At 34.7% G+C, this 15,483-nt stretch overlaps 1 protein-coding gene across 1 annotated transcript; it reads right to left on the minus strand.

Annotated features, from left to right (window-relative positions):
* Positions 1-2,931: 2,931 nt before the first annotated feature.
* On the minus strand, positions 2,932-3,855 carry LOC144241587 (olfactory receptor 13G1). The gene has a single exon (XM_077776169.1). The coding sequence runs from the start codon at positions 3,853-3,855 to the stop codon at positions 2,932-2,934; it is 924 nt and encodes a 307-aa protein (XP_077632295.1).
* Positions 3,856-15,483: the final 11,628 nt, after the last annotated feature.

The following is a 15,483-nucleotide window of genomic DNA, read 5'->3' on the forward strand; positions in this document are numbered from 1 at the left end:
TTTGTCTTAACTTACAATTTTATTGATATTTAAATATTTTATTACATAATGTATAAATAAAATAAATATTATTGGTAGTCAAAAATTTTAAAGATATAATTTTAAGCTAAACCTTATACCTACCTCTAAGTGGCATATTACAACTGGTTTTCCAGTGGTCTGTGTTGGTATCTCCCTCTCTCAATGCAATTTTATACAACTATTAAGCTTGTGATCCCAAATCTGTAGTTATATTTGTTGATAGATATCAAAGCAATTGGAATAATATAAATACCTTCTTACTTTTCCCATGTATGTTAACTACAAATTTGTTCAGGGATGCCAAGTGCCTCATTTCCAAATTTGCTCCTCCAGTCAGTGCTTACAGTTTAACACGGTACAGTGATATAGTTATGTCCAATGTGAGGTAAGTGCATGGTTTTTGAGCAATTCTTAGTTTTCTAATGTGAAATGCACTTTGAATATCTTACAGTTGTATTTATTTATTTTTTTAAATGTTTTATTTATTTCTAGAAGAGAGAGAGAGAGCTTCATCAGAGGAGGGTCAGAGAGAGAGGGAGACACAGAATCTGAAGCAGGCTCCAGGCTCTGAGCTGGCAGTCAGCACAGAGCCCGACGCGGGGCTCGAACCCACGAACCGAGAGATCATCATCTAAGCGAAAGTCGGACGCTTAACCGACTAAGCCACCCAGGCGCTCCACAGGTTTATTTTTTGATCATGTATCAATAAAGCTGAAAAAAAAAGTGTTTAAAAAATAGGTGAAGACTCGCACGCCCTTTAACATCTCCACCTTTAGCATTCATTCTGCCTGGAACATGATTCAGATGCCTAGTGCTACAAAAATCATTAATTAGTTTCGGGAAAACAGTATAGAAGAACAAAACAAATGAAGGATGCTAGTTCTTTGCTACTATATTTGAACAGCTATAGACACAATTGACTATTGCACACCAGGGTTCCATTATATGACGCATAAATCTATTCACTGGTTTAAAAGGACAGAAGTAGTAGTCTATATTATCTGTAGCTGAACATATTAGAAATTTAGCAAGACTTTGTCCTACTTTTGTGTTCAATAGAAGAGGATATTTATCCAATGAAATATAAAATAATCTATATGAGTTCCAAACCCAGAGTGGGCTGCCTCATGAAAACAGTGTTCTAAGTGAAATAGCCCAAATCATTGTAGACTATTAATCATGTGCAAATGAAGTACTAGATACAATGAAGGCAGCATTCTTTTTATATCCCAATTCTCCTCATCCCACAATCACATATCAACACATAAATGGCAGAAAATACGGAAAGAACTCTTGATCTCTTACTCTTAAACTAAAAGTGCTCAACAGACTTAAGTCTAAGATGAATGTTTGCAATGCTAAGGGGTATAGGGTACTGTAGAAAAAAATATGGAGAAGATACAATTTCAACTTCACTCAGTCTATGGTTTCCTATGGGTAACAAACACATAAATATTCTAGACAACTAGCTATACACGGAATTCATTTTTATGTTGGATAACTTGTATATGTCAGTATAACAGGTTACTTAGAAAATCACACAAGATAGTCCTAAATATATCGATGTGGTATCCCCTCATATACATTTTGCAAAATATGATAATAAGCAAAATAATATAGAAGACACAACAGAACAAATTCTTAGAGAAGAGAGTCCAGAATTAAATTTTCTTCTAAAACTGTCCACATAAAATAAAAATTCAGGGGCGTCTGGGTGGCTCAGTCAGTTAAGCGTCCGACTTCGGTTCAGGTCATGATCTCACAGTTTGTGGGTTCGAGCCCCATGTCGGGCTCTGTGCTGACCACTAACTCAGTACCTGGAACCTGCCTCAGATTCTGTATCTCTTTCTCTCTCTCTGACCATCCCCTGCTCACGCTGTGTGTGTGTGTCTCTCTCTCAGAAATAAATAAAAAAATTTAAATGTAAAAAAAAATTAAAAATTAAAAAAAATCACAGAACAACAGCATCCAAAAACACCTTATAATAGAGCAAGATAGAAACTCATCCACTCCATTGACATACCTGAGCACAGATGAAAATAACAACAGAACCCAAACCTCAGAAATGATAGGTATCCTCTTTTCCTTGTTAATGTGATCTGCTTATTATTATTTTTGGCAATTACAGCTGAATTTCCTCGTACGTACATTTCTATTGTTTTCTGCCCCAATCTAGAGAAAATCCTCCTAGATTGATATTTGTGCCCGCAGACAAATGCTTGTACATATGCATAAATAAGAACGGGAAACCACATATACATTTTTAGAAATTTGGGGATATATATCATGTTATATATTTACGTGAGATAGTATGTATATTACATTATGGACATTGTTAAAATTAAAAACATAAAATTGTGGAGAGAATGAGAAAGCCAAGGATTAGAATAAGAATAAGAGAAACATTTCCCATTTCCTGTGATTAGTTGTGAAAATTTTCATGAAAGAAAGTAATTTAGAAATATGCAGAATAAGGAGTATAAATCAGTAGTGAAATGGTAATAAATGTATTTTATTTTTTATTTTTTCAAGTTTATTTCATTTTGAGAAAGGCAGAGACAGCATGAGTGGGGGAGGGGTGCGGGGGGTGCGGCAAAGAATCCCAAGCAGGATCTTTGCTGTCCAGGCAGAGCCCAGTGCAGGGGCTCAAATCCAAGAAACTGTGGGATCATGACCTGAGCTGAAACCAAGAGCCAGAGGCTTAGCTGACTGAGCCACCTAGGTGCCTCAGAAATAACTTCACTTTAGAAATGAAGAGCAAGGAAGACATGTTCAATGTAATGAAACAGTCTCACTTTTAAGAGAGAGTAGGGAAATTTGGGAAGAAAGTACCTATGAACGATCAGTAAAATATGAGATGTTCTAGGAGATGATTCTAGAGTAGAGAGTTGATATTCTCTTGTGAAACCACTAATGTTTCAGAAATGCAAAGACTTTCTGAATCCCTGTCTGCATCTCCTTGTTTCGGAAACTATACACGATTGGGTTTAATGTTGGGGTCACCAGAGTATAGAGTGCAGCTATCACCTTGTCCCTTTCAAATGAATAGCTGGAAGCAGGGCGGATATAGGTGTAGATTACAGGGGAGTAGTAAAGGGACACCACTATGAGGTGGGATGAGCATGTTGAAAAAGCTTTCCTCTTGCCTTCTGCTGTGCGGATGCGGAGAATGGCAGCAATGATAAAACCATAGGACATGCAGGTGAGGCTGAAGTCACCTATGGCCAAGGAAATATCAGCAACATATACCATCACCTCATTAATTCTCACGGGGCTGCAGGACAAAGACAGCAATGGGGGTATCTCACAGAAGAAGTGGTCGATGTTATTTGGCCCACAGAATGTCAGGTTCAGGATAAGACCTGTGTGTACCCAGGAATTGGTTACTGCAATTGCCATGGCAATGCTAAGCAAGGCCACACACATATGGTGGTTCATAATAGTGCTGTAGCGAAGAGGAAAACAGATGGCCACATAACGGTCATAGGCCATTGTGGTGAAGAGAACCATCTCAGCCCCCAAGGACCATGTGAAGAAGAAGAGCTGGGACATGCAGCTTCCATATGAAATACTCTTTTCTGATGTAAGCATGGTCTCCAGCATCTTTGGTATAATGCTTGTTGTGCAGATGATATCCACAATAGCCAGTGCCAGGAGGAACACATACATGGGTGTATGCAAGGTGATGTTATAGATTATGGCAATGATAATCAGCCCATTGCCAAAAAAGGCCACAAGATACATGCAGAGAAAGACAATGAAGAGAACTCCCTGAAGTTCGGAATTTTGGGTGAGGCCCAGAATCATAAACTCAGTTACAATGCTGTTATTCATTGTGCTTTGATGACACACGCTGCAGTGAGTGAACAATAAGGAATTAAAATGATGTGGTTGATGTGTGATGTGTGTGTGTGTGCGTGTGGATTTAGTGATTGTGTGTTGATTTGATACAACTTTGTAGCAAGAATTCCTTTATGACGGAGTATGATGGAGGTGTATCTTTCAGACAATATCTTCTATCTTCCAAATGGATATAATTTTCTGATGCACGTTCTTCAATTAATGACTCCACTAAACTGAAGCCAGTGGTTGAGAAGAAAAATATAAGAAAAATAAATATATTCAAGTATTTCAGTATTACCATTTTGAGTTAAACTTATTTGAGCATAATTCTCATATATAAGGAATATAATACAAATAGTTACATATTTCACCAATTGTCAGCTGTATGCTATCTCTCTTGAAATATACATGAGTAAAAATATCTAGAACGATAGAAACTGACAGGACTAATTGTATTGGGAAGCCTTCAGCAGCAGAAAGACCAACAGAATATTCTGAGGCTGGATATTTAGGGAGCATTGGATAATTTATTGGTGCCTAAGAACTAAACAATTTAATTAAATGCCTGTCTTATATTTTTTTCTTCAGTTTCAGAGGCGCATTCTTAAGATTGCATGAACTAATTTGTTATAATGTTATATAATGGTAATAAAATTGGATATGAAAATCGAAGATCTAGGATTGCATCTTCATTTTATTATAGCTGTGAACTGACCATTGAAATGTCATAAGCTTCATATTATGAAATCTCTTTTTATTTCCAAAAATAATGTAAATTGGAGAAATGTTAGATATTATACAGAAAATGCAAAAGTTTATTAGGGATACCCAAGAAAGAAACAACTGGAAAAAAGTTTTCTGGAAAATGTCCAAAAGATTTATGAGGGGAATTCTTGTTCTTTTCATTGCTCCCCAAAACTTATCTAGCATTTTGTCATCTGCTTTCTTTTTTGCTTATTTATTTGGATAGATCTGTTTTTATGCCTAGTCACCATTCTGCATGGATGCATGACTGTAAGTACTATTATGACATGGTGTCTCTAGTAAAAGTGTTCAAGGTAATTGAGAATTTAGTAATAAATTTATGCTTCATAATTGTTCTTTGACTTTTCAGAGATCACATTGTATTTCTTTTACCTAAACAGAAGTACAAATCATTTTTGAGACCACATTCAGTGTGATTTGCTCCTCCAAACCCTGAAAGCTGAATTACTGATTTGCTAAATTTAATGGACTAATAATTTCCTAAATTTACTGACTAATCCCATGTGTAGCTGTTCATACCAGTAGAAAAAAATATTTTGTCAAATCTCTAAATCACCTTGTGAATCCCTAGACTAATGTCTTGTTTTCTCATAGTGAAAGGATGTAACACCTGTCAATACTTGCATCTATGATATATGACAGGCTCTGTGTTAGATATTCTGTAGATATGATATCAACATGTCATGGCCATGGTGGGACTTTAATATTGTCATCTTTATGCAGTTGATAAGAAAACAGTGCACTGAGAGATAAAAGAACAGAAGCCAAGATTATATATCTCATAAGTGGAAGAGCTAGGATTGACACTCTTGGTGCAAAATGAACAAAACATATAAAATTTCTAATTAAAATAAAGGAAGAAAGTTTTACTTGAGCCCAAATAAGGAAAACTTCCGGGAATACACAATCTTCACAAAGAGAGTGCTCTGGAGAAGGGATGTCTAATACAAGATTATATATATATATTGTTGTTGTTCCATCAAGAATTATAAATTATCATGATGAAAGATATCTCAGAAAATTATAAACTTCATTTTGTTTTTAGTATGTACAAGGTTGTAGGCTTTGGAGGTATGGGAATGGAACTTAGGGATTTTTTACTCTTATTTTTGGTTTGGAATTTTTTTAAGGTTATTTGCTAGTGAAGCAAATGACAATGTGTGCTCAGGGCAGAAATGGAGCTTATGTTTTGAAGTGTAGTGAAGTCATTCTGATCTTGGTAAATGTGCAGCTTCCTTGTGACCCAGAAGGAAGGCCCACAAACATTAAAATTTGAAAATTTCCTTTATCACATCTAGATTGTCTGACCTTTAACAAATTGATATTAACCTCTCAGCTATATGTTTTCAGGTAAAATACAAAATAGTATAACAAACATACACAAAACTGAATTTAAAGAACATTAAAGTTTTATTCTGAATGAGATATTACTTGAAACAAGAAGATATAGATAAGATAGTTGGTATCTGAAATTCAATTAAAATATTTTAATTTTTAAAATATGTGATATTAAAATGAATGATAATGAATCTTTGACATACTGAGTGTTGAATATATTTTCAAATTAGATTAGGAGGTGTTAGTTTGGTTATTCCATCTGAGTCAGAGATCTGCCATCAAAGATATTGGGATTAATTTATAAGACAACAGTCCTTTTCATGCCTATGTGATCTTACCCACCAAAATAGGCACTCAAATATAAAGTGATGATGAAGAAGACAAAGCTTCAATTTTCTTTGGAGAATTGTTATCTATCAATGTAAATAAGGCTACTTGTCTATTTAAATGTTAGTGATCAATTTCCTTCGAGCTGGATGTGCAGGAGAAATTCAGTCCAAGATACAAAATGAAATTTCATACAATGTTGAAATTTTGCAAAAATATTGTGAAATTCACCTCTGGTTAACTGTCTCTGAGTTAAGAACAAAAGAGTGAGGGTACCTGGAGATTCCTTTTCTCATCCCTTATTGGGATGTTCTATCCCAGTCACAGTATTAACAGCATTGGTTGGGACTTGTTCTCCGTGCTGGTTGTAAGAATTCAGATACTTACTGTGTGCAAATAAAGGGAAATCCGAAAGGGGAGCCTCATATAGTTCACTGATAGAATAAGGTATATATTGACTATAGTAACTTTGTTGAAAATATCCATTATTGACTCCAGGTAAAGCTATATAATTTCATCAATCCACAGGCGTCCAATACATAGTCAATACTTTCTATTGAAGTTCTACAAATGAAGTATACTTGGCTTGCATGTTATCTTCAACCATAAAAGGCCATAGTATACAATTTTTTAAAGCCTGCTTACATCAGCAGGGAACATATTTCTCCAGCTTTTCTAACTTAAAAGCCATTGACTCTTGGCCATGTCCTTTTCTGTTCCTCTCGCCTGGAATTATTTACACCTCTTTAGTTATTATGTTTAATCCAACTCAGATTTTCTGTTGATTTAAATTTGGAAGTACGAAAATCTGTGAAATTTAGTTAGAATTAGGTTAACACCTAGGACGTATATCTTGATTCTGGAAATTTTTGTCCATGAGATTGCATTTTTAAGGTACATTCTCTGAGACTCAGTCTATCCTCATTGTCTAAATAGAGAATAAAAGCAGTGGTAAACTTTGAGTTGCTCTGAGAATTAAACAATGAATACAAATTCTTAGCCCACATTGAGCTGTCAATTAAATATAATAATAATCATTATTTAGAATCCAAAGCTAATAAATTTAATCAGAGTTTTAACACTGAGAATTTTAAATTAACTATGGAGCCACTTTTAATGACTAATGGAAGGAAAAAAATTCTAATATTGCATTTGAAATTATTGAATAACTATTATAATAAAAAAATAAGCAGATTGGGTTAAAACAATAAAATATAATCAATTAAATCTAATTATAATTAAGACGCCTTCATTCAACAAATATTTAAAGGTCACACTTCATCCTAGTCATTATGTTATTATATTTAATTATAATGATGCAGAAAATATGTTCTTACTTTTCTCAGGCGTAATGGTAAAACAATTAATAAACATGTATTAAAATGGGAAAATTATTAGAGATATAGAACAATTTTTTATTGTGATACAGTTGACTTAAGTTGGTCTTAGATAGGATTATGGAAAATCTAATAAAAAAACATTGAATGCATTATTTTGGAAAGGTAAGTAATTTTCAATGACCGTGAAAGAGAAGAGACAAAATAATTTCCAAACAAAAATAAGGAGGTATGAAGTACGAATGAATCTGAGAAATGGCAAGTACTTTCACTAGAAGACAATGACAGTATGCATAGAATTATTGTGTAATGTGAAGTGTAACAATGTAGGATTTATTCAGATTATTATGTTATAATAAGTTATTGTGTTGTCTATAGGCATAAAGGAGAATTTGGAAAAACCTTAGAGAGGAAGTAGTATGTGTTTCCCCCAATTTTTAGAAAGATAACCCTGAAGACAATCTAGAAACTAAAAGGAGGAATTATGCTATCAATTTTGGACAGAGACAGTTTATAAGCACCAATTGATTTGTAGGACAATATCACTTTAATTGCATTTAGCATAAGGATGTGCTTGTAATAACTAGTTACCAGAGTAACAAAAAATTTATATAATAAAATATAAACTATTTATAAAAGAATTTAGACAAGTTAATTTTAATTGTTTGCCAGGATGCAGGTACACTGATAAATGAACATCAACTCCTTCCTTGAGGAAGAAAATTGTGGTCACTGTGTTTCCTGACTCCTAGAACTCAGAGCATTTATTAGAAATTTCATACTGATGTTTTATTTATGTGTCACTTGTTTTGCTATTTTATTTAGTCATGACAACAAGATTAGTTAATAATTAAGAATGTTAATGTTCATACTTTAAATATGATGTGGTTGGTAAAGTTTGGTACATTTGACAAACTTGCTTACTGTTACACAATCAGACATTGGTGAAAGGTAGATCTGAATCCAGGGAATGTAATAAAGAAACTCTCTCATGTTATAATTTATAAGATAATGCTATACTGATCCAACTCCTAGATCTCAATGTATTCTTCCAAATTATCAACAACATCATCATCATAATCTGTTTTCCAATGTCTTCATCTTCACTGCTGGCATGTGAAGCCAGCACATCAATGTGCTTTTAAATGGTCTCCTAAAATTGTTAGGAACTCACCACAGCTTCCTCCCTGTTCTCTGGGATTAGAGTGGTACAATGTACTCTGTGCTCTCATATTCCTAATAACTTATTTTACACAATTTCATTTTAGGCAACTTTCTATTAGGAAAGTTTAAGTCACAGGTGCTTTTAAGTCAAGCTTTGTTGACTTAAAAAGGGAAAACATTAAAAATATTTTATTTTCACAGCTTAAGTAGTGAAAATGAAAGTGGTCATTTCTCAGTTTTTAAAGACTTTGAAAATATCAAAGAAAGACAATATTGAAAGACCAATGTGTTGGGAAATAGAATGCAATGTAAATTATGCAAATATAATGCAGTATAAATTATGGCCTTACCATCATTCAGATAATAAATTATCTAGGTTAGCCTGGGACTGCCCTCGTTTAGCCACTGGAAGTCCCATGTCTTAGGAAATCTTGTCTCTAGCAAACTGGGACAGTTGGTCACACTAGAACACATGAAGCCTGTGCAATGTCTATTCCTGAGAATCTCAGCCATACATTAACTTCCAAAGCATTTCATTTTCCAAATTTGGGCAAATATAGTATTACAAATTCAATTTTAAACTCATCACTCTCCTTGTTTAAAAGTTTATCAGAGTCCACGATCCAATTGGCAGATTTTCCATGGAGTAGGAGAGAAATAATGGGAATCTTGAACTAAGTCTTCTGTAAACATTAAATCATCTGGATTCCATGTTTTCCTATAGTAATGAGTTGTGTGTTTGAAAACTGTTAATAAACAATAAGATCTTACAAAAGGTATATTGAAATAAGGAATTGAGAACCACTTTATAACAAAGTATTCTGGAAAATAAAGAATAAATTATTTGGTAATACATGGATTCAGGAGCCAGGACGCAGGGGTTTGTTACGCATTATTTTTTGAAGTTATTGCTGACTTCTTTGTCAACACTTGCCCAAAGTTATCTTGAAAAACCAAGCCAACTATCTACCTCCTCTGGAAGAGTTCTAAGATTATTGCAGTTTAACTGCTATCTCTTATACTTACTTTTACTTCAGGTCTTTAGTAGTAATTATACTATTTTATGGAGATTTATTTATTTTAGATATCATAAAATTTTATATGCCAGATTTATACCTCTGTAATTAGAAATCAGCTTTTGGAAGTTGAAATATTCTATATATTCTCTTTTATTTCTTGCTTTACCCTATCTCCTTATTTATACCCTATATACATATTGCAGCATCCAAAATAACTATAGTTTACTCATTTATTTAACTAAGAGAGAAGTGTCAGTAAAAGAGGTTTTTAAAAATTAAATTCTATAGTGTAAATGTAAATAAGTACAAAAAACCTAAAATGTACTATCTGAATATTTTCAAATGTTCAGTTCAGTAATGTTAAGTATATGCACCTTACTTTACAATCTCCAGAACTTTCTTTTTTATCATGTAACACTGAAACTCTACCCATTAGACAAATTCCTATTTCTATTTCTCTCTTCCAATAGTCTCTGCCAACCACCAATGTACTTTCTGATTCTTTCAGTTTAACTATTCTAAATAACTACTACAAGTTGAATCATACAGTATTTGTCTTTTTGTAGTTGGGTTATTTTATTTAGCACAATGCCATTAAGGTTCATCCATACTGTAAATGTGTCAGAAAATCTTTCTTTTTAAAAGTTGAATAATATTACGCTGTGGGTATACAACACATTTTGTTTGCTTATTTATGAGTTAATATGCCTTGAGTTGCTTCTGCCTTTTGGCTATTGTAAAAAATGTTAGTATGAACATTGGTGTGCAAATATCTCCTTGATATCTTGTCAATTCTTTTAGATATATACCATAAAGTAGAATTACTATAAAAGTTTTTGGGTATTGAATAAATGCAAATATTTTCAATACAGTTGGAAAATAAAATACCGTATCATAGATTCTTTTATGTGATGCATAGAATGTGCACATCAAATAAAGCTACATTTCTGAGATATATTTAAAGCAGCTAAGAATATTTTTGGTACATTGAGAAGTTTTGAAAACCCATTTTAAACAACTTTGGTAATTAAAGGAAATATTCTTAAAAATAAAACCCAGATATTCCTACCACACTAATAATAGTATACAAACCTAAGTTTAATTGACTTTGTTCTAAACTCCAATTTGTGCATATTAGATATTACATGAAAATTAAGAAGTACGGGGACAATGTAAATACACTTATCATAAATAAGTGTCCCCTCTTTTTGACTGAATTTTAATCCATGGATTTTTTAAAATATAAATGTGCCTAAAGAAGAACTAAAGAAGTTACTTGGTTCAAACATATTTCTACATAGGTCACAATTTCATGGTGACTAGAAAGATTAGAATGTCTACAAATACTTACTTTAGGTCTTTGCAGAGTATCACCATGTTCAAACAGTAACCTGTGTTCAGTTACTATAAAAAATTGAAAATAAGGATAATAGCTCTTTTTGTTTGCAGTCAACAGACTTCTTTTATATTTGCTTAAGTATTATTAATATACTTAAGATCAATTGAAATGTTTCTTGACTCAAAAACAAGGGACCACCGGTGACAACACCTTCAGACCAAGTTTCTCACAGTTAAGTTAATACAGATCTCAGAGGAGCAATTAAAATAACTCTGCATTTATTACTAATTACATGTGGAATGACTTTTCCGTGCCACTATTTCTCTATATCTCCACATTGTATCCCAAGAGACTATCTTCATGGAGTAGAAAATCTGAGTAATAAGAGATACCAGGAGCGTCATATAGAGACAAAATTATATTCAAATAACAGATGGATGGACATTGTTACAAAAGCAATTATACCATCCTAGACAATGGAAACCTCTCCCCCTCCAAAAAAATAAGCATAAGAAGTAGTGGCAAGAAATTGATTCAAAGTCAAAGGTTAAAACAGTGATCATAAAAGTTCAGTTTAGCCCTCTACACTGTGAGGCAGGAGTCTACAAATAATCTATGGGATGGCATTTGGCTCTTAGTTAATGAACATAACAAACTCCTCAATTAAATTTATTTCTGAATTGAATTGAATTATTTGAAAATCTGTTCTGGTCAACGTTTTGATGTTGTTCATGTATATCCATACACAAATGTAATTTATGTGTGTGATGTACTCACAATAAAACAACATCATCTTGTGTCTCTACTATATATCCTCATGGTTTCAAATATCCGTTGGAATTCAAACACAAACTTCCATGATTACCATATAGACTTCTTTCTTCTATTTTGTTTTATCTCAGAGAAAAAGTACACAGGTGATATTAGAGCTTTATCGAAACATTTTATTTATTTTGAGAGAGATAGAGCATGTGCACATGAGTCAGTGGGGGAGGGGCAGAGTGAGAGGAAGAAAGAAAATCCCAAGGAGGCTTTTGACTGTCACCATTGAGCCATACAAGAGGCTCAATCTCAGGAACACTGAAATCATGACCTGAGCCAAAATCAAGAGTTGACACTTACCAGATTGTGGCACCAAGGTACCCCTACATCATTTTTAACAGTCTGCCAGGCAATAGCCTAAATGTTTATTTAATGTTTATAATAAACATGGTGTTCCTAAATATTAGTTAAGTATATCAGACTGCCAAAGAAAAAAGAATGAATGAGGAAGTATCATATGTAATAGTAGTCATATGGCCAAATAAAAATTAGTCTGAAGTCTAACTCTAATTGTTAGTTCCTAAAGAATGTTTGCTATTGAATCAATGGGCATAACTTGTTTTGGTAATATTTTTAAAGTAAGATGGTCTACTTCCTTCTACAATAATGAACATGTTTATCAATATATGACTTTAAACACATACCTTGAAACAATATATAGTATTTCCAGGTGTTATGAGTGACTGGACAATGGATCAGAATAACCTAATTTTAAAAATTTAGGGTGCAAGGGTGGAGAGGAGGGTAGCACTCTGCTATGGGATGCTGAGCTAAGTTGGCCCTTCAAACACATTGCTGTTGGCCAACCATACCATTTTACTCTTCTTTTAGGAGGGAGTAGAGAGAGAATGTTAAGACTCTGAGGAGAAAGACAAAATGGATCTCTGCCAATTTGCTTCCCTTGATCTTTTTCTCTGTTGTAATTTCTATCAGTTCAATTATATGGACTTTTGATTTAAAATATCACACATTGTCACATTCTTCCTTTAAGTTTGTCAAATTAAATCATATATCTAAAATAGATACTCTTGAATGCTGAAAACAAACTGAGGGCTTGTGGGAGAGAGGAAAGGGGGGTGATGGGCATGGAGGAGGGCATTTGTGGGGATGAGTACTGGATGTTATATGGAATCCAACTTGACAATAAACTATTAAAATAAAATAAAACTATTGTGTGTGCAAGGAATTTGTTAAGATATATTTGTGGTACAAGCATCCCTCTGTCATTATGAAAGTGTTTTTTTTAATGTAACAAAGAAACTATTGTATGCTTTATTTCATATGTATTGCTATGGAGTAATTGCATCGACTTTCTTTTCCTTAGTTTTGCATGGCATATCATTTTCTATCTTTATACTGACATATTTTCTTTGCCATCATTTGAAAATATGTAAGTGAAAAACAATTTTGTTTTTAATAAAATTGTAATATCTTAATTTTAGTATTTTATTTGCCTTTCATTTTACTCTAGATACATTTGTGTTTGTTTTCTTAATATTTGTTTTCCATTTGTTTTGTTCTCCTTTCTGTATTTTTGATTAATGTATTTTATTATCCCAATTTTTATCCTCATTACTTGAGAAGTTCTGTATTTTTTCATAATGATTTTGGTGTATATGCTTGAGATTGTAATATGCATCCTTGACTTGTTACAGGCTAATGGAAATTATTTCTTTTAGGCTTTCCAAGAGATATTATGCTTTGGGAACACTTGGGAACATTTTAGTCCATTCTAACTTTGCATTAATTTTATCATGATTTTTACTGCTACACATGACTCTACCACCCATGAGCTATATTGCTTATTTATCAACATTCCTTTACATCTATTCTTATATTTACCATTTTTATTGTTCTTCCTCTCTCCTGCATATCCTTTCCTGAATATGACCATTTTGTTTTCTTGACTAACTCTGCTTTTATTTCAGAGTCACAGGTTTCCTGACAACAAATTCTTCTAGTTTTCATATGTGTGAAACATTTTTATATTGCTTGTAATTCTGCAAAATATGGTTACTGGGTATATAATTTAAGTTGGATATTATATGAATTCCAATTTAAGATGGCAATGTTGGAAGACCCTGAACTCACTTTCTCCATAGACCACACAAAATGATATCTATTAATAGAGCAACTCTTCCTGAAGAAGACCTGAGAGCCTACTGAACAGATTCTAGTTTGTAAGTATTAAGCTCTGGAACTCCACCAATCACTGGAGAAGCTGCTGGAACTCTCTCAGGGTTAGGAGATTGGAGAGTGATATGTTTTATACTCCCTTCCCCTTGAATGCACAGACCAGAGCAGAGTGCTGTCACCACCCCCAGCATGCGCTTCAGATAAGCCCTGGGTCTCCAGGCCACACCAGCCCTGGTCATGCTGGACACGGGGGGTGTGGGGGGTGGAGAAGCTACAGTTTAAAAGAATAACTAGCATATAAAAGATCCAGTTCTAGAATTATGCCAAATGGTGAAGAAGCTGATGGAACACTCTGTCGGTGGGAGGGGCTGACAGACATGGTTGATGCTCCCCCTCCAACTTGAAAGCAGAGACCTATGCACAGCCCAAGTGCTTCCTCAGTGCGCCCCAGGCCACTATCTTATAACAGTCCCAGCCATCCCATGAAGATAACCACAGGGTGGTACACACTGGGACACACCTGGAGAGTGCTCACTACAGCTCCAAACTTCATGCCAAGGTGACACTGGTGCAAAGCACTTTGGAGCATTCCAGGCTAACACAACTTAGCCTTCAGATACATTGCCAGGGCATCCCAGGTGTAGACCACTCTGGCACCTGCTGGCTAATGTCTGCTTTGGATTGGGCCATGTTGTCAAGGTGCCGCTGTATGGATTACCCGAAGGAAGACCCAGCCCATGCCTGTATTAGTCTCAGAAATCCCACTAGGGCAACCCTTACATAGAGCACTCTGTCTTCCCCCCACCTGCACTGTCTTAGCTCTAGTTGCTGGACCAGGGCACCACCTGCACTGACGACACCAGGGCAGCCCAGCTTGTACCCAAGCTTTAGCTGTCTTGACAAGCACCTTCAATGTGGAGAGCCCCCAAGACACCATGTTGGAACCACTTCAGCTTCAGTTTGCTGCCAGGCACATTTTGCACAGAGAACCCAAAGACCACACTGGCCCACATCCACTTTACATTTAGTTATACTACCATGGTACCCAGGTACACCCCACCTTGTATGCTGTCTCAACTCCAGCCACCCCTCCAAGGCATCATCTGTGTGGAGAGTCCCAGAATACCACAGTTTACATTGGCGTCAGATTCAGCAATCCTTCCAAAGGGTGCTAAGTGCATAGAGGTCTTGGAGACCCCAGATGGCAACCATGTTACTTTCATCTATCCTGCCAGGCCATCTTGTGCACAGAGAATCCCATGGTTTCCTAGCTTGCCCACTGCCTAAACTCCAGCACAGTTACCAGAGCTCCCCTAGCATAGAGCATCTAGGACATCCTGGTTTGCAATCACTTCAGGTTCAGCTGTTCTGA

The sequence above is a fragment of the Crocuta crocuta genome, unplaced genomic scaffold, assembly GCF_008692635.1.
Source record: "Crocuta crocuta isolate KB4526 unplaced genomic scaffold, BGI_CrCroc_1.0 scaffold441, whole genome shotgun sequence".
Lineage (NCBI taxonomy): Eukaryota > Metazoa > Chordata > Mammalia > Carnivora > Hyaenidae > Crocuta > Crocuta crocuta.